Source organism: Canis lupus, chromosome 25 (genome assembly GCF_048164855.1).
Source record: "Canis lupus baileyi chromosome 25, mCanLup2.hap1, whole genome shotgun sequence".
NCBI lineage: Eukaryota > Metazoa > Chordata > Mammalia > Carnivora > Canidae > Canis > Canis lupus.
In genome coordinates this window covers 18854106-18876763 of record NC_132862.1, presented here as the reverse complement: position 1 = coordinate 18876763, position 22658 = coordinate 18854106, and the positions used below count along the sequence as shown (strand labels likewise).

Sequence of the window (22658 nt, the reverse complement as noted above, 5' to 3'; positions counted from 1 at the left end):
GCGGGACTCGATCCCAGGACCCCAGGATCATGCCCTGGGCTGGAGGCAGGTGCTCAACCACTGAGCCACCCAGGTGCCCCATTACTGGGCTTTAAATACACATCAGAGCCAGGTTAGATTGTTTCCTAGACAGACTGAATAATTTTCCTATTATCAGGCTGTTGGAGGTCAGAATAGGCACTCACTGAAAGCCTGGAGGGAAACGCAGAGGCTGGTTCACCAGGAGCATTAGACACGGGTATACCCTTCTCCCCAGTACAAAGTCTACATGGACTCTGGAGCCAGCTCTGCCAAGTGGAAGTTGGTCAACATGTAGCCTTTCGGTTTCTCCACACTTTTCGTCGCTGCCAACTGGGTATTTTCACTTCCAGTTTTGCTTTGTCCCCTATAAACACATCTCCCTCCCTCCTTTCCTTCCTTCCCCATAGTCTCCCTCCAACCCCACCTCCTCCTGAGTTCATTCATGCTCTCCGGCCGCTGTCCATCTCAGCTTCCCAAAACAGTATTCAAAACACACACTGGCTGATTATTACCTTTGTAGATACATGCTCCTTGGTTGTTTTATCAAACAAATATAAAAATGCCTTAGATTTATTGGCTCATTTTGCTTTATCAAATAGCCCTAAGTGCGGTTGTGAGCATCCCTGAAAATTAGGACAGCTGTAATGAACACCATTTTTCATCAGTAAAAATCAAGGAAACAAGAAGATAATTCAGTGGAATGCAGGCGGAGGCACGAATAGTAGAGGCAGGCCATCCATAGAGCACTACAGCTTCTTTTTGCAGTCGTGTTCTTAGAAAACTATGAAACCAGCATTTGTGGGTTTATTTTTTTTTAAGATTTATTTACTTTAGAGAGAGAGAGAGAGAGAGTGCTGGCAGGATTGGGGGGGGTGCGCGGGCAGAGGGAAAGGGAGAGAAAGAACCTCAAGCAGCCTCCCTGCTGAGCTCAGAGGCCAACACCAGGCTGGATCCCAGGACCCTGAGATCATGACCTGAGCTGAAACCTAGAGTCAGAGGCTCAACTGACTGAGCCACCCAGGTGCCCCCAAACCAACATTTTCTAAGATAAGCTAACTTATCTTAGCCTCCAAGTGTTACCGGTTCCATGCACACCAACATCAGTGACAGACAGCTGGTCTCAGCTATGGGCTGTATCATCCTGGTGCGTGGCTAGCTTCTGATGTGTTCTTAGAGTTTTTTCCTTTACAAACTTAATGAAATTAGGCTGTATTTCTCCTGACCCGGTTATTGCAATCTGCACGTGTTCACTGAAAGAAAAATGGTCAGTTAATCCAGTGCCCATCATCAAATCAGATGAGGTAAAGGTAACATCGTCATAAAATGGAGAGGTGCCTAATTTATCCCACACGCTTTATCCCAAACCTCAGGTGGCCATATAATTGGAAAATCTTCTATTTTTCTAAGTATTTGGAGTTGTTTTTATTCTAGGAACTTCTCGACCTTTCCCTATTCAATTGAAATCAAAAGGCAGGGGATCCCTGGGTGGCTCAGGGGTTTAGTGCCTGCCTTTGGCCCAGGGCGTGATCCTGGAAACCCAGGATCGAGTCCCACATCGGGCTCCCGGCATGGAGCCTGCTTCTCCTTCCGCCTGTGTCTCAGCCCCTCTCTCTCTCTTTCTATGTCTATCATGAATAAATAAATAAAATCTTAAAAAAAAAAAAAAGAAATCAAAAGGCATTTGAGTGTCTAGAAAACACTCAGCACTAATCACAGCAAAGCAAGAAGGAAAACCCAAACATTACAGACAGTGCTCATGTCCCACTCCAATATCAAATGAGAGTTATTAAATTTGAGAGTTGTGTTTCTGAATAAATATCGGCATAAGCACATCTTAAATGCTCACTAATTCATCATGGGAGCAAAGTGGTAACAGCTAAGATCTTTTTACAATCAAAATAGTATGACTGAGCTCAGTCCTTTACGATAGGAATCAATGTACCAAACAGACTAATTACAAAATCATACCAACATATCTACATAGCCTAATTTTTAAAACCCATATTATAAGAAATGGTTAACCGCATAGATCTGTCAGTTAAGAAAAACATTAAATATTTAATTGACAGTGATTTCATTGCTTTCTCTGAGAAGTGCAGATAGGCTTTGGGATTATCAAAATGGTTCTGACATCTTTAAAAAGATTAGGCGGGTGTCCTGGTAACTCAGTTACTCATGATACATGTCTTTTTGTAAGTAGGGGTGTTCGGCAATCACTGTTAAAGCCGCTTCAGAGTACTCTAATCGCTCCACTTGACAGACTATTAATAGTTATTAGAGAACTTCAGCGTTCGTGGGAAATCTCTAGAAATAATTACCAAGTTATTACCATAGGCTGTAAATAGAGCTTCAAAGTGCATTTCATAGATTTGTTGAAACAGGTTGTAAGTCTGCCAAATGTCCCTGCTTTTATTCATTGAGGCATTGAATGGAATTCTACACTGAAAAGCTAAAGCCTGCAGGATTGGTGCACCGGGTGTTAATCGGACAATGTTGAATGAGCAGGGCTGCTTCGGAAGCACCCAGGGTGAGAGTCTCTAAACTCCGCCGGCAAAGCACGTGGCGTACTCCTGGGCCCGGCTGGCACCCTCAAGTGTCCTCAGGGGTGTCCTCATGAGCCAGTTGGAACGGAAATAATTGATGATAATTAGAGATCATATGTAGTAAAGTAGTAGGTTGCGTGGCTGTTGAATTTATCAATGTAGGTGGGAGGAAGCAGGACTCAACTGGTAAGACTGGGCTTAGCGCAGAGCAGAGAGTTCATCCAGCAGCGCGCAGGATTTGGACTCCTACACACTCAACCTTGGTGGCCTGTGTGTGGAATTCCAGAATTCAAGCAAGAAAGGGAAAGTTTTGTTTGATTATGTTTTGTTTTGGGGTACTTTTCTCCTCTCTCTCTTTTTTTTTTTTTTTGATCTGTTGTCTAACATATGTTGCTAGAATTCTTTTTTACTCTATCTGTAGGTGGTTAGACGATGCTATTATTGACGAGATCACACCCAAGCTGATCGGGGATCGGCCCAATACTTACACGTACACCAAGGCCTTGGGAGAGATGGTGGTGCAGCAGGAGAGTGGGAACCTAAACATTGCCATCATAAGGCCCTCCATTGTGGGGGCAACCTGGCAGGAGCCTTTCCCGGTAAGCGGCCGCTCACCTGGATTCCTCGCTTTGCTGCCAAACCAGAGTCCTACTCACCCAATTACTTTCTGAGGTCCTTCTCTCTCTCTCTCTCTCTCTCTCTCTTTCTCTCTCTCAAAATGTGTAGCTGAGTGCAGCATATCAAACGCAAACCCATTATATTAGGACAAAATTCCATGTTTGGTTCAGGATTTATCCAGCATGAGGCTCGTCCGGGGTTTACACTGCCTCTGCTAGAGTTGGGTGGGAGTCTTAAATTAGCTTCCCATTAACCCTTGGCTGAAAATTCCCATGGGAGATAGTTTTAGTTCTTGGCTTCCCCACTATAGTTTAAATATACCAGAATGTTTCTGATGGCCAAATTGGTAATATTATGACTGCCAGGGTAAGTAAGTAAGGATCACAAACTTCACAGAAGGTTCTCAGTTTAGGAATAATTAATTTTTGCACCTGTATACTACGGTATCCTTTTAAAAGCACACTGAGCGATACCATCTTTTTTGAAGCAATTCTGTGAAACTTTAGGGCCAAAAAAATTTGAGCTCTGTTACTGACTGAAAAATGCAGCCTTTTGAACGGTCTCATCTGTAAAACTGAGCTAATGCTGTTTAAGCCCCATACTGGACCCATTCTGGAGAGCTGATCAAATGAGACAAGGTAGGAAGAGTGTTTAGTGTAGTGCGTGGTCCTCAGTAGAAGCCTCAACGAATATTAAGCCCTTCATCTTCTCTTTTCTCTCTCCTCTCCTATTTTCACGTGCATGTTGACTTTTACAGATAAAGAAACAGACATAATAAGGCCAACTGCCTTGCTTAGGGCTTCGGAGACAAATTCAAAAGGATGTGTTTGTCTAATTGCTCCTGAACATATTTTTCCTGCTAACATCTCTAAGCAAGCTAATACAAATAGAGTATGGACACTAGGACTTTTCAAATGTTCAAGAAATGGATAGTTCCCACAAACCAGGTTAGATATGTAGTGTTCTGGAGAGTTAAAATCAGACCCAAGGTGAAGAAAAATGATGGTTAATGAGTTGGTTATCAAGTTGTGATATTAACTCAGCCTCTAAGATATCATAAAACAACCTGAAGCTCTCCATGACTCCTCCTATTAAAAAAAAAAAAATGCTGCAGAATTTTCATTCTTGCACAAGTTCAGAAGTATCCAGTGCTTTGCCACTGACCCCTGTTTGTGATCTTAGATATACTGGATAGAACCTTCTGTTGGCTGGGGTTCAGTGCTGTTGTTTTGACACTTACTGAGATCAGACTGCGGACACTGCAGATGTGTTATGAGTTTTCTGACATGTGTAACCAATACAGATCTTTTTTCTTTTAGGGTTGGGTTGATAACTTAAATGGACCTAGTGGGCTCATTATTGCGGTATGTATAATAATATAGAAATAACTCCTTGAAAGGTAATGGAGCAATAGGAACAAAATGCTTAATGTTGGTTTTGCTTCATTGATCCCAAACCATAAATGTTACTTTGCTTAACTACTGTTGAAAACAACTTCATCTCAGTGTTGCTGATTGGAAAATAGAGGCGGGATGAAATTACTTTCATCATTTGTGGATTTTATTATCAGGAAAAAAGAGGTTCTGTGATATCATCAGTTATTATTTAGGAGTTCTCGTTTTTGCAAAGCCTGAGCATCAAAGACCATGTCTGTATTTCCTTTTGATTACCACAAGATGGGAGTGTTTCTTCCTTTTTGCTATTTATCAATAGCTCAAATTAGTACAGTGTTTGCCAGAGGTGAGGTGGAAGGATAAACAGAGCACAGAGGATGTTTAGGGCAATGAAATACTCTGTATGCTACTATAACAATGCATATGTGTCATTATGCATTGTGCAAACCCATATAGTGTACAACACCAAAGGTGAGCCTTAAGGTAAATAATGGATTTTGCTAGTAATGATGTGTCAGTGTAGACTCTTCAGTTTAAGAAATATGCTTTCTGGTGAGGGATATTGATAATGAGGGGGACTGTGTGTTGGGGGAGCAGTTATATGGGAAGTCTCTGTACTTTGTCTCAATTCTTCTGTGAACCTGAAAGTGCTCTAAAAAAATAAAATCCTAAAAGAAAAAAATTAATATTTAAAAAAATCAGTGGAGTTTGAAATAGGTTAATTCTAAGTTCTAGGCTATTGAAGGAGCCGTGGTAATCTAGACATGCTGGTTAGACATTTTTTTTCAGATATTAACAAAAAGCAAATAAGCCACACTTGTCCCCCATTTTATGTTCCTATTGAAACTTCATGATCGTGAATTTAATTAAACCTCTTTGATTTTTTTAATGTCTAAAAAAAAATACACAAAAAGGGGGGAAGCAATAAAAATCAAAGATTTTTTATTTTTATCAAAAATTCTCAAAGATTATTCAATTCTTGATTACAATATACATTCAAGAGTTAATGTGTGTGGGTAGACATGTTATGTATATACATAAAAATACATCAATAACTAGTTCCCAATAGATACAAGAAAGAAAAGCTACCAATAGGAGCAAAATTTTCACATATAATGAATATAGAAAACACTTTTCCCCAATAGTCTTCTCCCAGACAAGGAGAAACAGCAGGGCCTCTAGGTCAGCGGCCCTCTGGGGGCATCTCCCTGCAGCGAAGGCTGATCTAGTTGACGTGAGGCCTGACCCAGTTCACAGTTCACGCTGAAGCACTGTTAGACCAGAAGCACATCTCTACTCTTTAGGACAATGAATAGGAATTCACTTCTGTCCGAGTTTAAATCTTATTAGAAGTGCCATGCTTCGGACTGCTTCTGTTCCTCTCAGAATTAGGTCCCACATGAACTAACATACAAATGTAAGAGTGAATTTGTGACTCCTTGTCAACGACAGTGACAGCAAACTTCTTTCTGATTTCTTTGTCACGGCCCCTCTCTTTTTGTTCTCTACCTGCCTTCAACTCTTTCTTCTTTAAAGCTGAGTTGGGGGTGAACATGTGAGAACTTAGAAGCTGAATATTTTAACATGATCCTAGAGTGAGTTTTATTATATTATTTGCAAAGCTGCAGGATGCCTGGGTGGCTCAGTGGTTGAGCATCTGCCTTTGGCTCAGGGTGTGATCCTGGAGTCTTGGGATCCAGCCCTGCTCAGCGGGGAGTCTGCTTTTCCCTCTCCCTCTGCCCCTCCTCCTTACTCCCTCAAATAATAAATAAAAGAAATGGTAAACTAATATTAATGGAAAATGTGGGAAACCTTAATTCTTAAAATGTCTTATGAATTTTTAAATGTGAAAAATTTCTCTTGGTGTTTGTTAATTAAATATATTAACCTCTCAAAAATTTGAGGAACTCAACTCCCTAAAGGAATCTGAGGACTTGTGTGGAAATGTTGGCATTTGGACTTGGCTGGGGGGTTGGCTAGGCTGAGAGAAGTCAGCCTTAGCGCGAACCTAGGGAGCTGTGAGTCGGTCGGTGTTAACTATTATTACTAGCAGCATTTAGTATTAGCCCCCGCTGTTACCTAAAACTTGGTTCAGTATTTAATGTTCTTTTTCCTGTGCAGGCTGGTAAAGGGTTTCTTCGGGCCATAAGAGCTACTCCGATGGCTGTGGCAGATTTAATTCCCGTTGATACAGTCGTCAATCTCACCTTGGCTGTAGGATGGTACACAGCAGTTCACAGGTGTGCATGTGGAAGCTGACTTTCAACAGTTTGATGAGAAGGAGGATGCATATGCTAGGCTTATTTTCAAAATATATGCATTTCATTATAGAAGACCCCAAATGTCAGAGAGGATCTGTTTCGATATCTTACATAGTTCTTAATATGCCATTATGTATTCATGGAGGTGTTTTATAGATACTGCGTAGTATTTTGTATAAAGTAACAAACTCTTTAAATCATTTAACCATAAAATTCTTGATAACCAAAAAAAAAAAAAAAAAGCTTTTTCTATTCAGTAATCTAAAATACAGCTCCCCTTTTTAAGGCAAAGGTAATAAAAAGTAGGTGAAATAAGGTCATCTTTTATATTTTATAGAATTGCTCATTTCCTGATAAATGCCAAAAGTTCAGATCACCAGATGGGGGGGCTATTACCTAGTACAAAAAAAAAATAAGTTGTTTGTATATTTGATTCATAGCAAATGGCAAACAACTAAATTTTTTCTTATTCAAAGTCAGCCATTTAGATGTTTTGCAATCCATCAGGGCTTAACTGTACTTAGAAGAAAACATAGCCTATATTTTGCCCAATAAGCATATCCAGAGGTTAGCAATATGATCTGCTCTCTCATTGTCAGGGTACTTCCGTTTGCTCCCTAAATACATCAACTTATTGAGATCTCTTTCACATGCACACGCACAAACACATACACTTTCCTAGTCTTCTTCCATTTTGCATTTTTACCCAAAGAAGGAACAAAAAGATGGAAGTGTTGCCTTATTTATGGGAATTATTGAAACATCTTTGTCTACATGTTATTTTCCCTTATCTTTCTTCTATCCGTCCTCCATTTTGTTGTGCTTATTTTTTATTTCATTTTCCAGGCCTAAGTCAACATTAATCTACCACTGTACATCTGGTAACCTCAATCCTTGTAACTGGGGCAAAATGGGTAAGTGCCTCTAGAAATGTGACTACTAACAATTAGTGTCTGCCCACACACTATTAGTATCGACCACAGGGGGAAAAAGGTGACAAAAATGGGAGCTTAGAATCTAATGGGAGAAAAAGATGAATAATAAATAAGATAAAATAATTAATAATTATAAATGTGTAAGAGTTAACTAGAATGTACTGTGGACCATCAAAGAAAGAGGATCGGCGGGAATATGTACATGACTGTAAGCAATAAGGGGTCCACTGGCTATAAACATTTTAAAAATAGATAAAACTGAGTAAAAGTCAGCAGTTAATAAGTAATGTCGGTGAGGAAATAGCCCTCCTGCTGAGGTGGTGGCTCCCATGCTCAAGTCCCTTGTACCCTGGATACATCACTGAGACTGAAATCATCAATGACCAAGTAGATTTAGAAGAGTTCAATAATACTACCTTATGTTACTGAGAAATACTCTTTATCAATGTATACAGTGAGCCGTGTGACCTCAAAAGTATCTTGTTGAAGTAGTTAATCCTGCACATGATAGAAAATTAGCTAACCCATCTTACACTCCTTTGTCAATTTAGTTGATTTTCAGCAAATATCTGAAACTTTTAGATCAAATACTTTTGTTTAGATACTAGATATAGAAAAAAAAAAAACTCACATGTACGTCATTTGTTAGAATCTGATTTCCAATTCAGAGCACTCTGCTATGCTACTCTGTAAAGTTGTCACAACAGTAAAAATGAAATGAAATTATCTACTACCACCAAGGTTCTTTAGATCATATATTCAGTTATTTAGATCATATATCTAAATAATTCTGAAGACATTTGGAAATAAAAATAAATCTCCTCTACCTCAGTAACAGAATTAAGACATCACTCATAAAAAGAGGTAGTAATGGAAGCAAACAAGGTATGTTGAGCTCCTAAATAAGAAGGTGCACATGTAAATTCCATTTCTGAAATTCCAGTCTTCTTCTATGCTGAAATCTCTTATCTGTCTTATCAAATTATACAATGTCATAGTTGAAGGTAATCTTAAAAATAATCTAGCGTCCTTGTTTTATTTTATATATGAAGCCCCAAGATAGTGAAAGATCTATTCAAATTCATATGGAGAGCTGGTACCTAAAATAGAAACAGAAGACGGTCTCTTGTGTCTTCTGGATGTGCAGTAACAATTCCACTAGTGATTCTTAAAAGTGAATATGAACCCCTATGGGAAGAAAAGTTCAGATTCCTGGGTCAGATATTTCTTGAGAATCTTCTCTGTATAAAGAATATATATATATATTATATACATTCCCAAGTAATACATTTTAAGGAGGACCAATAATCACATTACCATAATAACTGATATCTTTATCATAATTGAATAATGAACTTAGGTATATTCTTTGAAAATTTTTCATAGATAAAATCATTTAATTCAAATTAATGTTTTTTGAAAAATTCTTTATTTTACAAATGTACATTAAAGGTTTTTAACTAGGTTTTATCTACATAACAATATAAAAAATTATTGTGAAAACAAATCTGGAGACAAGAGTGGACAATTGAGTCTGGGATATTCACAGAGAAGCAGAAATACCAAAGAAGTAAAAGACTGGTATTTAAAGTGAGCCAATGCAAGGGAATCCTGCCTCCATATTGTTTTTCACTTAAACCACTATGAAAGCTTTAGGTAACCTTTTATAAAGGTTTAAGTAAAATATGAAGAAACTAAAAATATATATATATATATGTATATATATTTATTTGAAGAAACTCCCCTGATGGTTCTACAAGTGATGATCCAACCTAGGAAATAAGGCCCTCAGTCTCTGTCTTGGGACTTTCAGAATAGACTAGATAATCTGGGAACCGAATAATGGATTTAAGCTTTTCTGATCAATATCTCACTGTATTGATTGAAACTACTTCCCCAAGAAGTTGTTTTAGAATAAAGGCTTCAAGATAAGGACCCAATGTGTAAGCCGTTCTCATTATTTGATTTTGTAGGTGAACTTTTGCCTGGCACAAATATCTTCGTATTGTTCTCACAGATTGATTCTTGACTCTACACAGCAAATCACTAGTCTTTATCATTTTGACCCACTGCAAATGCCCTCCACTACAGTGGGCTTACATGCTCCTAAACTTAATACTATTATATATAAACTTATATATTATATATGTTATATATAAACTTAATACTCCTAAAAAAATACTATTTTTTTTTCCCGCAGGATTCCAAGTCTTGGCAACCTTTGAAAAAATCCCATTTGAGAGAGCTTTTAGGAGGCCATATGCTGACTTCACAACCAACACCATCACAACCCAGTACTGGAATGCAGTCAGCCACCGGGCTCCTGCCATCATATATGACTTCTATCTGAGGCTCACGGGAAGGAAGCCCAGGTGAGAAGCTGGGTCAGTTGCTTTAAGAGTGTTGCTACATGGAAGATTAGGGCCCCAAAGTCCTTAGCCCTCCTTTCATCTGGGGATTAAAGGTAACAACTGAATCTTATATAAATTTGGGACCAACCAAAGCAGTAGTAATGAGAAGCCCCAAAGGGACCCGTACCTTAAAAATCCTCCATCATAATAAAGGAAGTTAAATGTTGAGGAACTTGCTTGGTGAATTCAGCAAGTAATCATTCACCCAAAAAGCAAAGCAACTGAGACTCTAAGTCTGGGGTTTTCTATATTGTTAGGTAATCTTAAAATTGTGCAATAATGGTAACAGCCATGCCACACACACACACACACACGCACACACACACACACAGGATGATGTGAGATGATTTCATTTTCATTCTCACAACAATCCAGAGAAGATGTAATCAATACACCAATTTTACAAATAGGAAATAGAAGCTAAAGTAGCTTAGAAGTGGCAAAGATCTGCAGAAACCTGAGCTAGATTTACTGCCACCTAGAGGTGAGTAAAGAAATTAAAGGGAACAAGGTAGAATGAAATGTGCTGATGCTGAGGCAGCTCTGTCGCCATCTAGCAGTTGACGTAGGAAACATCTCTTTCTGTCCCCCTTGAGGAATTTTATATTGTTGTCTGAAGAGTCATTGTTATAATTACCAAAGGCAATCTCTGCAAGCAAGCACAGGAGCATGAATAGCATTGCTTTCTGTGCTAGTCTCTTTATAGGAGGAAGACTTTATTGCTGTGTTTAATTTCTGTCCTTATTAGCAGTGCAAATAGCTAAAACTATTAAATAGTTCAGATAAATGCAATGTTGCATTTATCTGAATTTCCAGAGACCTTATTTAAAGCTCATAATTCAGTAATCATCAGTTTTTTCTTGAGCAAGGTGAAGAGAAGATGCTGTGGCTATGGGAAAAATATTTGTAGGGGGCTTATTATATAAAGGTGGGAAAAGAAGGAAAACCAAACATTGTAGGCAGAAATGCTGAAGACTTTAAAATTTATCAGGGTTGGAAGAAGACCTCGATAAAGAGCAGAGGTCCATAAGTAGAAAAAAGGAGGAAGGGAGCCAATAAAAAATCTTTATGAATTTTGTTTGTGAGAAATTAAATATTTGTGGGAAACAGGTAGATTTCTTTTGTGATAGGAATAATCTTTATGGCAGAAAATGCTAGAATCCTTCTAGACCCTTCTTCTTCCCAGATGTTTGTGTGTAGTCTTCCATGCATTTACAACCATATAGAGACATATATAAATATAGTGTTGCTTTGAGGTGTGTGTGTAAATCAAGCCTACATATTTACCCACTTTTTTCACCAATGTTCCTTGAAAATCTAAGTCATTCTATCTAGTGTTGTCTGTTTTTTCCTATCACAAACAATGGGGCAATGAGTATCACTGCATTTTTTTTTAGAACTTGCTACTGGGTCTGGGGAGGATGCTGAGGAGTGTGATTGCTGGATTGGAGGCTATCTGGAGTTTGTGACTACCGCTAGGTTGCCCTAAAGGAAGGCTGCCAATTTGTACTACCACATCAGCACAGGAGAGGAAAAATGTGTTAATTACCCTCATCAATACTTAGCAAAAAATCAATCTTTTGAATTGTCAAACTAATAGCAATGAATGACATCTCTTTGTTATTTTGATTTGCATTCCCCTGATTGCTGGAAGGGCCGAGCTTTTATTGTTCACTGGACAATTTTCTCCTCTGGGAGTTGTCTGCCTCTGCTTCTTACCTATTTTTCTATTGGATTGTCCTTATTAATTTACAGAAATTCATATTTATGTGCATAAATATATATTTAATGTATTTTCTCCAAGTCAATTTCTTCTCTCATAGCTTTGATTATGAAGCTTTATTTAATACGAGGGGAGTACATATAATGTAGGTCTAAAAGCATGGAGTTAGACTGTGACTTACAGATTTAAATCCTGGCTTCACCACGTGAAGCACCATATGAGCTCTAAATTACTGTTTCTAATACCTTACTGCCTCATCTGTAAAAAGGGACAGTAATCATTCCTATTTTATAAGATTTTATGTAAGAGGGCATAGAATATAGTAATCACTATTATTGTTAAAGAAGTTTTAGATTTTTATGTGATTAAATGAATCACTTTTTTCCTTTATTGGTTTTACATTTTATGTGTTAAGAAGACCAGGCAGCCCAGGTGGCTCAGCGGTTTAGTGCCACCTTCAGCCCAGGGCGTGATCCTGGGGACCGGGGATCAAGTCCCATGTCAGGCTCCCTGCATGGAGCCTGCTTCTCCCTCTGCATGTGTCTCTGCCTCTCTGTGTGTGTCTCTCATGAATAAATAAAACCTTAAAAAAAAAAAAAGACCTTCTGTACCTGAAAGTAATAAATGTACTTTCTAAAAAAAAAACAAAACACAAAAACTATGATACTGATATATTCCTGTACATAGGGTATCATTCTACAATGATTATTTTTAAAAATTAAAATAAATTATTGAAATCACATCAATTACATGAGAGCTGTAGGATGGATAATTATCCATTTGGCTGCTACAGAAGTATCATAGACAGGGCAGGTTATAAACAACAGAAATTTCCCTCTCACAGTTGTGGAGACTGGGCAGTCTAAGATCAAGGGCTGGTGGATTCAGCATCTACTGAGCGCCTGCTTCCTGATTCCTAGACAGCCATCTATGCTGGAAAGGCCAGGAGAGATTTCTGGATTCTCTTTTAAAAAGGGCACTAGTCACCTCCTAAAGTCTTCTCTAAATACTATCACATTGATGAGAATAGGTTTAAGTATATGAATTTGGAGAGGAGGGGGATATAAATATTTAGTCTATAGCAAAAATGTAAGATAATAATAGCCAGATGAAACCCTATTATGATGCTTGTATCAGGGAATAAGGAATCTACCTTCTGCCTAAGAATTTCCCATGTACAATAAGTCATTGGGTATATAAGCATTAGGACTTGACCAGAAATAAGACCAAATTCCCAAAATAGCATCATAAGTCATTACTGGGTCAAATGGGTAGTCACTACTGCCAAAACTGGCCCGAGATAAATGTTGTAGAGGCCAAATGTTCTATAGGCTAAATTGATTTGTAGCCAGAAGATCTAGGTTGATGCATTAGCTGTGTGACTTTGAACCGTTAATCCTTTTGTAAGATGAAGGTAAAGAATGTAGATCTTTACCACCGGTGAGGATCAAATAAGAGCAGGTATGAAAGTTTTCTATAAAAAAAAAAAATTTAAAAAAAGAAAGTTTTCTATAAATGGTTGCAAAGTTGGAAGTTCACAACTAGGCAAAGTGAGCTTAAGATAGATTAAGTGGCCACGATAATATAAGCATCAAAACCAAAATTCCAACCCCGTTTTGACTGACCTGAAAAAGCCTCTGCTTTTCTAATCTCACCACTCTGTGCCCCATTACTTTAGATGGCCTGCATCTCCCAGTACTGTGGTCAGGACTTGGACCAGCTCACTTTGTCCATTCACAAAATGTACCTACCTAACAGAGATGCTATGAGGATTAGTTAAGATATTTGTTTAAGGTATCAGCACTGTGCCAGACAGTGGGTTATCACCTAGTTATTTTCTGATATCTGGCTGGGTTTTTAAAATTTTTGCTACTCTTGAGAAAGAGAAGATAGTAAAGAAGCAGAGGAGGAGTTTGGTGGTATTAAAATGACTAATAGAACAAACTCCTTTAGATGAGATGCATCAGCTTCCTTCATTCAACACAGTTCATAAATATGGAAAGAGAAAAAAGAATACGTGTTTTAATGAAGAAGTGGGGGGGAAGGTAAAGAGGGAAATTTTTGATATTTCCTTTTATATATATTTTTTTTTCTCAAAAGTAATTTGTCATACGTCCTAAAGAGTAACCGTGCCATCTGTGGTGTGCTGATATTTGCTCCTATGTGATCTTTACCTTAGGATGACAAAGGTCATGAATCGGCTTTTAAGAACAGTTTCCATGCTGGAATATTTTGTCAACCGGAGTTGGGAATGGAGCACGTACAATACAGAAATGCTAATGTCTGAGCTGAGTCCTGAAGACCAGAGAGTAAGTAGAACGCTGACAACCAACAGGAAAATCTTACTCATTTGGAATTTAGAATTATTTGACCTGGAAAGCTGATAAACAAAGGAAGTTTTAGTTATAGACACAATATTTTTTTTTTTTTTTTTTATGCTAAGAAAATCAGTCAGTGCTATTGACACAATTGCAGGACATAAGTTAATGTAGGTAAGAGACCTGGGTTCTTGACCTTGGTTAGATTCTCACTGCTATCCTGCAGTCACATTTCATGTACTGAATTTGCTTCAATCCCTGTTCATCCTTGGTGGCTGTTTTCAACAAACCCTCGGTACCTCTGTATTTTCCCTAACCCCACAACATAGGACTTCAATGAAAAATCAGTTTTACTGCTCATAAATTCATCCACTATTCTTATTAAATCAGAATCATTCTCCATCTCCAGAGCTTCAATTCTTTCCTTTTTAAAAGCTAACCCCTACTCCCATTGCATCCCACTTAGACCTCCCTCCCTCCCTCTCCCTATAATGATCTGTCTTCAACAAATCAGACTTCTTATTTCTCAAGACAGGCCTTCACCTTAATGCTTTGCACCAGTGCCATTTCTTTCTTTACATTAGCTTCTTGGCAGTTAGAATAGTTAAGTCCTGAAATCTTTGTGTATTCTGAAATTCACAAGTATAGAAATCTTTTGTACTTTGTACATGTTCCTAGGTTTTTCTTTTCAGGGAATCACATGTTCCCTGACCATATCCTTAGTTTTCTATTAAACTTTAGTTCTTACTCTCTTGCTTGGCATTATCTACTAAAAGAAATTTTTTCAAAAGGTAAAGCATTTCTTGATTTATCTAATACTTGACAGTATGTAGAAGAGACCATGTGTGAGGAGGAAACATTAGAAGGCCATAGCTAGCCTCACTTGCCAACTACGGATTTCCTTCTACAAACCAGCGACACAGACCATGATTCAAATCCAAGCCCTAGAATTACTTTGGGTCATGGAACCTAAGGGTTATTTACAAAGTCAAACACCATAATGTTATATTAAATACACCAGGTGAGATTTAAAGGGATATTTTAACTGAAATAATTTGCTGAGCATCTCTAAACCTGACATGAAATAGGGCTATATTCAGAAATATCTACATACCTTTATAGACAAAATTATTCTAAAGTACTTGCTTGAAATGCATAGACAATGATGAAACTAGATTAAAAAAACCTCGAGCTATTGTAAATTATTTTTAAAATTAGCTTCAAATTTTATGTGGGCTTATCTTTATTGCATTCTCTTCATGGAATTTATCCATCTAAATAATTCAAAAGGTAATAAGGTTAGTGTTTCGTTTTTTGACATGTATAACCGAAAATTTTGTGGAAAAAAAGAATCAACTCTGCTCTGGATATAACATGTGCTTTCAAAATAGCTTAGCAAAGATAATAGTCCTGAATAATTGGATATAATTGCCAAACTCTGGCTTAGAATCGAGTTTGATTTGCCCTATGGAATGAGGATTCCAAACTAGGGCCTCATTGAAATCTAACTTAGAACTGTGAAATAGTATAAAAATAAAAGCCTCTGTTTATATAGTAATATTTAGTGATTCTATAACAAACAAACATATCCAAAGTAATACAGAATCACTTTTGGAAAGCATTTCAGCTGTTGGACAAGTCTATGAAGCTCTCTGGAACTCATCAATCTCATCTGTTCTTTGTTGATTCTCCACAGTATTTCACAAGAATTTGAGATAACTTGCAATAAACATATAATAACAGAAAAGAGAAATAAAACATCAAACTAGGGGAAATATTAAAATGTGAAGTCAAAGAATGAAAAATAGAATGTCCATCCATGTGTAGTCTATAAGATCCTACTAAGTCACTGCAGTTAAGCAAGGAATTTGTTTTTGGGCTTTTTAGTAGCAAAATGAAAGGGAAAATATAGTTCCGTGGCATTCTGTGTCCAAGAGGAGGAAATGCACCAGTGTTCCAAGAGAAGCACTAAACTCGTACCACTGAATTCAAATGTTTTTGAAGGGCTTCATTTGACAACACACATAATAAATAATATCTCTGAAGCAAATACAGAATATAAATTTTGCTAAACTATAACTTAAGGCTTTGCTTATCCAGTCTTATTAGTCTGCTCTATTAAGTAGAAAAGGATGGTAGGCCAAGGAAACACCACCAAAATTTAAGAATGGAAAAGAAGCACAATTTGTTCTGGTCCCTAACCAAAGGTGTCCCATCACTTTTAAAAATAACTAGTCCTCATTTATTTGAAATGAAATTAGCCTTCACCAGACAAAAGAATGACAATTCTTTTAAATTTCCCTCACAAGACTTCCCAAAGGTCAAATATTTGTCCTTGATCTATGTTTAAATATTTCTGTGTAAATGGTAATCCATATTATCAGTGTCTTTGAAATAACAGTTCAAATAATCTCCTTTGGAGGAGTCCAACCCAAGTCTCCCAAACCATTTACTCAATTATGTGAAAGACTGTCACTCACTTATGTGAAAGAAACGTCATCAAAAGGACAATGTGATTGTCTCCAGCAGTACAATTCTGGCAATCCATAATCTCTTCTTGCCTTTCAGGTATTCAACTTTGATGTGCGCCAGTTGAACTGGTTGGAATATATTGAAAATTATGTTTTAGGAGTTAAGAAATATTTATTGAAAGAGGATATGGCTGGGATCCCAGAAGCAAAACAACATTTGAAAAGGTAAGCATAACCAGTTAATATTTATTAAGCACTTACCACATATATCTGATTCTATACTAGACATGAAATTTGAGCAGGGGAGGGGAAGAATCAACATTTTTTGAGCACTTACTACATTACAGGTCCTTCCTTGTACACTCTCCCCTTGCAGTACACTGTTTCACTTATATTTCACCACATGCCTATGAAGGAAGTATCATTTTGTTATCCCATTTTTCTTTTTAAATGAAAGAGCCTTTTAGGCTCAAAGAAAGTAAGTAATTTGTACATGGTAAGACATGGTAAGGAGCCAGATTTGAACCTAAGTTTCTGTTTCTTCATATCCTGTCCCAATGTGATATAAAGAATACCCAACAACAGGAAACCTGACTGTACTCTTTAACGTGGGCAAATCAGTCACTATTTTTTAAGTCCTTAAATTGCCTTAAATTTCTTTCAGTCATTATTCCATAAGGGACAGAGAACTGTTAACAACCTGATACAATTCTGGTAGGAGCAAAGGGTTTTTAATGCAGAGATTATCAGCATGGAAAAGTAAATTGAAAACAGAGAGGAACCTTGAATAGCAGGCTAAGAGCTTAGAACTTACCTTCTACTGAACAAACAGTGAAGATTTCTGACAAGGCAATATGATCTAAGTATATTTAAGAAAGATTGTTAGTAATGTTTGTAAGATTGGTTAAAAAAGAGAGAGGTATGGGAAAGAGAAACTCATACTATGGAAATTTGATTATTCCAGAGGCATGGTGTAGAAATAAAAGCTATAAAAATCAAGAGGTCGTAAGGTCATGCCACATACCTGTGAACACCTTACAATATTCTGGTCACAACCAGGAAACAACACATTTAGATTTCAGATAACACAGTTGGGTATTTGGTGCTGTTTTAACTTTGGTTATATATGTCTGTTCCCCAGGCTCCGAAATATACACTACCTCTTTAATACTGCCCTCTTTCTCATCGCCTGGCGCCTTCTCATTGCAAGATCTCAGATGGCTCGGAATGTCTGGTTCTTCATTGTGAGCTTCTGTTATAAATTCCTCTCCTACTTTAGGGCATCCAGCACGCTTAAGGTCTAAGAACATTTGGCAAGCTCCTTTCACCTGGAACCTCTTGGATACCTCTAAAACAGCAAACTGTGGTTCTCAAGATTAAGAAGTAACAAAGAATATGCCCCAAGCTCATTACCTGTCCAATGTGTTGTCATGTATTCATCCCTGTTTCTTACCTATATATTGTTTTTATTTCAGTGAAAGAAGGAAAGTCATATCCTAGCCTATAATCATATCTATCTTAGGAAAAATTATTTCCAGATTGCTTCCTAACATTCTATACTGTGCCCTTGAATATAAAACACCAAAATACACTTATCTGTCCGTATTTAGGTTTTTTCTCTTGAGAGGACTAATTTTGACTCCATGAACATGGAAGAACACATGGTAGAAGCTAAAATATGCTAAAGAAAGGCAGTTCTAACCTTGGAACCATTCTGGGGTTCTAAGATTAAGTTGAGGAGGAATGATCTTCACATCCTCAGAAATACTGTAAAAGAAATCATTCTCCACTGAAATCTCAGCTTCCTGTGTTATACCATGGAGACCTGATTGAAGGCTGGGGGAAATTGGAAAAGTAGGTTCACATTTAGCACCTCCGTCAACTACACCTACTTCTGAAATAAAAAAAAATAAATAAAAATAAAACCCAAAAAACAAGGTCTAAATAATTATGTGTAGAATATACATATTTGATGTAGACTATACATCAAGCATATTTGCATCGGGACTGCTTATTATTCTTTCAAGTAAAATTAGTTGTCGTAATTTGAATCTGACAACTATTATTTCTAAATCTTTTGAATCATCCATTTTCCTGATAACCTCTCAAGAGTTTCCTTCTTGTTCACTGAAGTCACTAAACCCCTTATATTTAAGCTTATTTTGCTCAGGCCTCAGAGTGACTGATGGGAGAAAGGTACTAGGCTAGAATCATTAAAAAAAAAAAAAAACAGTCCCCTGATCTCTGCCTGGGAGGAAAGCAAAATTTCAAACATAAATGTAAATGCTAGTTTTAGTCTTTTTCTGCAAAGTAGGGAAGATTACCCTTCTGTGATCACCAGGACTTGCTAGTATCTTGATCATTCCAATTACACAATGTTAACTGTACAATGTACAGCAGAAGAGGATAGACTTCACTAAGTGACTGTCAACTTAGAGACTGGGTATTGTTTTGTTTAAAAATATTTTATGTATAATATCAATGAATTAGTAAAAACTATATTTATTCTCAAATTCCTATATTAATAATATAACTGTTATCCCAACTTTCCTCATATTTGAGAGATCTGTGTATGTTGGATTGGAGCATTTCATGTTAAAAACATGGAATATTATTCAAATACGGTATTTGGGGCCTAAGCAACTAAAAATAATCACAACTACTAGAAAACTACAAAAGCATAAAATGGTAAGGCAGTTATGCTTATGCTCACTTTCCAGAATAATTAGTAATACTCAAGAAAGCACATGCACGTGGTTGCAGTGCACAAGGCTTGAGGGCAGCTTCTAGTCCAGTATTACTAGAGATTTTTCTGAACACTATAAAGGGCATTTAGGGGAACACTTCTGGGCAATGTCTTTTCCAATCTTATTTAAGGTCTGGGAACTTCTTTCCAGGGCAGACAAACCAGCTCTGAAACAAAGCACTTGGTGATCTTTAGTTTGAGATGTCTATATGATACTTCTGAGTTACATTAAGATACAAACTGCAGATAGGATAAAAATGAAATCAAGATATAACTCATTGAGATTGGATTAAACAATTATTCTAAGAATTTACTATCTTTTGATTGTTTCACCAATTCCATAAATTCTACTGATTAAGTATTCATTTTAATTTTTGATTAAATGAAAGTTTGAATTAAAAAATGTTTTCCTCTTCTAGTGTTGTATCTTTAACTGCTGACTATTATGGTAAATCTCCCTCCCCTGAGAAAAAAAGAATCTTCCAAAGAAACTACCAAATGAATATAAATTAACACACATCCATACATAATATTTAACTATGTTCTGATACCGTTAAGAGTTACATTTACAAGCTGAAGCATGTTTTATCTATGGCATTAATGACACAAAGTTCTGTGATGATTATGTGGTAAAAATAGGTATCTTATGAAAGAAAATCCCTAATTATTTTATATCAAGAACAATTAACAATTATTTGAATGCCTAACACATACAATTACAATGCAGTAAGAATCTTCTACTATTGAGAAAGGGACTGATGGTAAGTACAAAAAGATTTCTGTTTTTAAAAAGTTTTGTTCATTCCTATGTTTTTTGCCCACAACATACCTGATACAGTAAATAATATTTCAGAGTTTAAGACAGTCACCACCTAAGCAATTATTAGAAAAAATTGAAGCAGGTGGGCATACAACTCAAAAAAAAAAAAAAAAAACATTCCTTACATGACTTACTAATTTTATACTAACCCAATACCATCACCTCCAGTTAACAGCTCAAACAGCTGATTTAGAATCTCAGGGTAAATAGACTGATCTGAGAAGAGACCCAAATAGTGTGTTATCTTACAGTGGACATAATAGTTTCCAAAAACATCAGTATTTTTCAAAGTTCACAGGAATCCCATGTGAATTTCCACATGGTTATTTTTCTAGAACTGCAAATCCATTAATTATGTTCTGGAAACATGAACAACTGTCTGTAGTTAAAAGTGATGGTTGTCCCATATGCCCACATAGAGGTATGGGAAAATGTTCACTGCTTAGATTACTTTGTAAAAATATACATTTCTTTTATTTAATGAAATAAAATTAGCTGGTTTTATGATGTAACTGGCTTGAGAGACAGTGGTGACTTATAGTAGAAATAGTTATGGCAAAGGACACTAGAGTTTTAACAGCTAGAAACCCCTATTTTGGTACACAAAAAATTCAGGTGTGAATTGAAATACTGATTCCAACTTGGAGCTATAAACAGGTGGGGAGATATGAGGTTGGACAACTTGTATCAATTCTACTTTAAAGAAATAAAAAATCTTGTACTACAAGAATTCACCAAGTTCATTTGCAGAACTGCTTGATACAAGAAAGATTCTGAAGTATTTTATATCAGCTTTAGTATGTAGCTTTCATCAGTATGTCCCCGCACATCTACTGTCTTACCTTAAAGTTATTACACAAAATAGCATAAAATGGGTTATATTTGGAAGTTGTTAATCTAATTCCTTTTGAGTAACATCCAATACAATTAGGAGTTGCTAAGACAAAGCTATTTAAATGTTTCACTGACTATAATCTTATATTCAACTCCGTTGACAGTTTTATAGACTTGAGTCAACTATTCAATTTGCATCACTCATTCACTTTTTAATATGAAAATACAAAAGAAATCCACTCTTATACAGTAATTTAACTCCATTTGGAGCAAAAGCAAATGTAACAGAGTGATATTTAAAGATTGCCAGTTTTCCTATAAGGAAAAAAGCAGCTTAAATATGAGGAACTGGGGCTTATTTGGGGATACATGATCATAAAAGGACAAAGAAACTTATATTTGTCATTTTATTTAGAGTCCAAATGTTCGGGATTGAGACATTAAATGAGTCTTTTGTATTCTCTTTTCTCTAAAAATAAAACAAAACAACAACAAAAAAAACACAAGAAAACCAAAAAATCCAAGGCAGTTTGTTTCCTACTCCTAAGATAATGCAAGGTGATTTTATCACTAAAAAATATTTCAAGAGTGGGGGAAAACTACAATAGGAAATACTTGAATATCAATACAGGCATTATACCATAATGTATGAACATATGGTGATCTAGTTTTGATAGTGCTGACAAAGGGTGGACTCACTTTGGCTTGCAGAAGGTTTGTAATAGAGCTCCAAGCAGAAGGGGAGGAAGGACTTAAGTACTAAGTTCAAGGACATAATGAAATTTTAAAGGTCCTCTGGCTCAAGTTTAGATAACTTTTAAACAATCAAAATTATCCATCTTGAGATCAAGATTCAAAGTTTTAAATTTTGAAGCAGACAAGCTCCATATAAATTTTACTTTCTGGTACCCAAATCAGTAACCCACAACATAAAAAAGACAGGTTGCATAAAATATCCCTACTGATACCATTAAAAAATTAGACCTTAGTCATTCCTTTATGAATTCCAAAGTTAAGTTTGCATTAAAGATTGTGAACTTTACTTGCATTAGTAATTTTACTATGAAAATTCAGTGTTCTCTATCATAAAATGTATCTGAGAAAAATGTGATACTAATGGTCTAAATTGAGAATTAGAAGTAATTTGTAATTATAATACTGGGTTAATCTTTTCCCAAGAGGTAGTCTGTATTGTACAAATACTGCAGCAGAGAATTATTCACCTAAATATTTTATCTCTTTTTATAGGCCAAAGTATACAAAACACAGTTTAAAAAAAAAAAAAAAAACTTTCATGTAAGTTGAAGTTTCAACTTTTAAAATATTTAGGCTGGAATATATAAATATTATGAATACCCTAATAAAATGAAAAAGGACTGAGTAATAAAGTTGGGTAGCCTCCCCGAGGCACAAGCCAAAGCTCCATAATAGGTATGTCAGTACACTGTTCCCTGCAATGGAAAAGAAACACTTGGCAAGATCAGAAACTCCTAACTGATCCTAATATGCAGGCATACTTCATCATTCACCATCCAAAAGGCTGGTCAGAATCTTACTACCTTG

General features: G+C 36.5%; 1 protein-coding gene across 9 annotated transcripts in view; it reads left to right on the top strand.

The window, feature by feature from the left end:
* Positions 1 to 19844, top strand: part of FAR2 (fatty acyl-CoA reductase 2) — a 132040-nt gene extending 112196 nt beyond the window's left edge. For all 9 annotated transcript variants that reach the window (XM_072798476.1, XM_072798475.1, XM_072798479.1 and 6 more), the window contains 8 exons: positions 2986 to 3163; positions 4502 to 4546; positions 6698 to 6816; positions 7684 to 7751; positions 9973 to 10144; positions 14086 to 14215; positions 16793 to 16920; positions 17837 to 19844. In XM_072798476.1, the coding sequence (XP_072654577.1) occupies positions 2986 to 3163; positions 4502 to 4546; positions 6698 to 6816; positions 7684 to 7751; positions 9973 to 10144; positions 14086 to 14215; positions 16793 to 16920; positions 17837 to 17999 (1003 nt within the window). In that variant the 3' untranslated portion in view covers positions 18000 to 19844. The remainder of the gene's footprint in view (positions 1 to 2985; positions 3164 to 4501; positions 4547 to 6697; positions 6817 to 7683; positions 7752 to 9972; positions 10145 to 14085; positions 14216 to 16792; positions 16921 to 17836) is intronic.
* The last annotated feature ends 2814 nt before the right edge of the window (positions 19845 to 22658 follow it).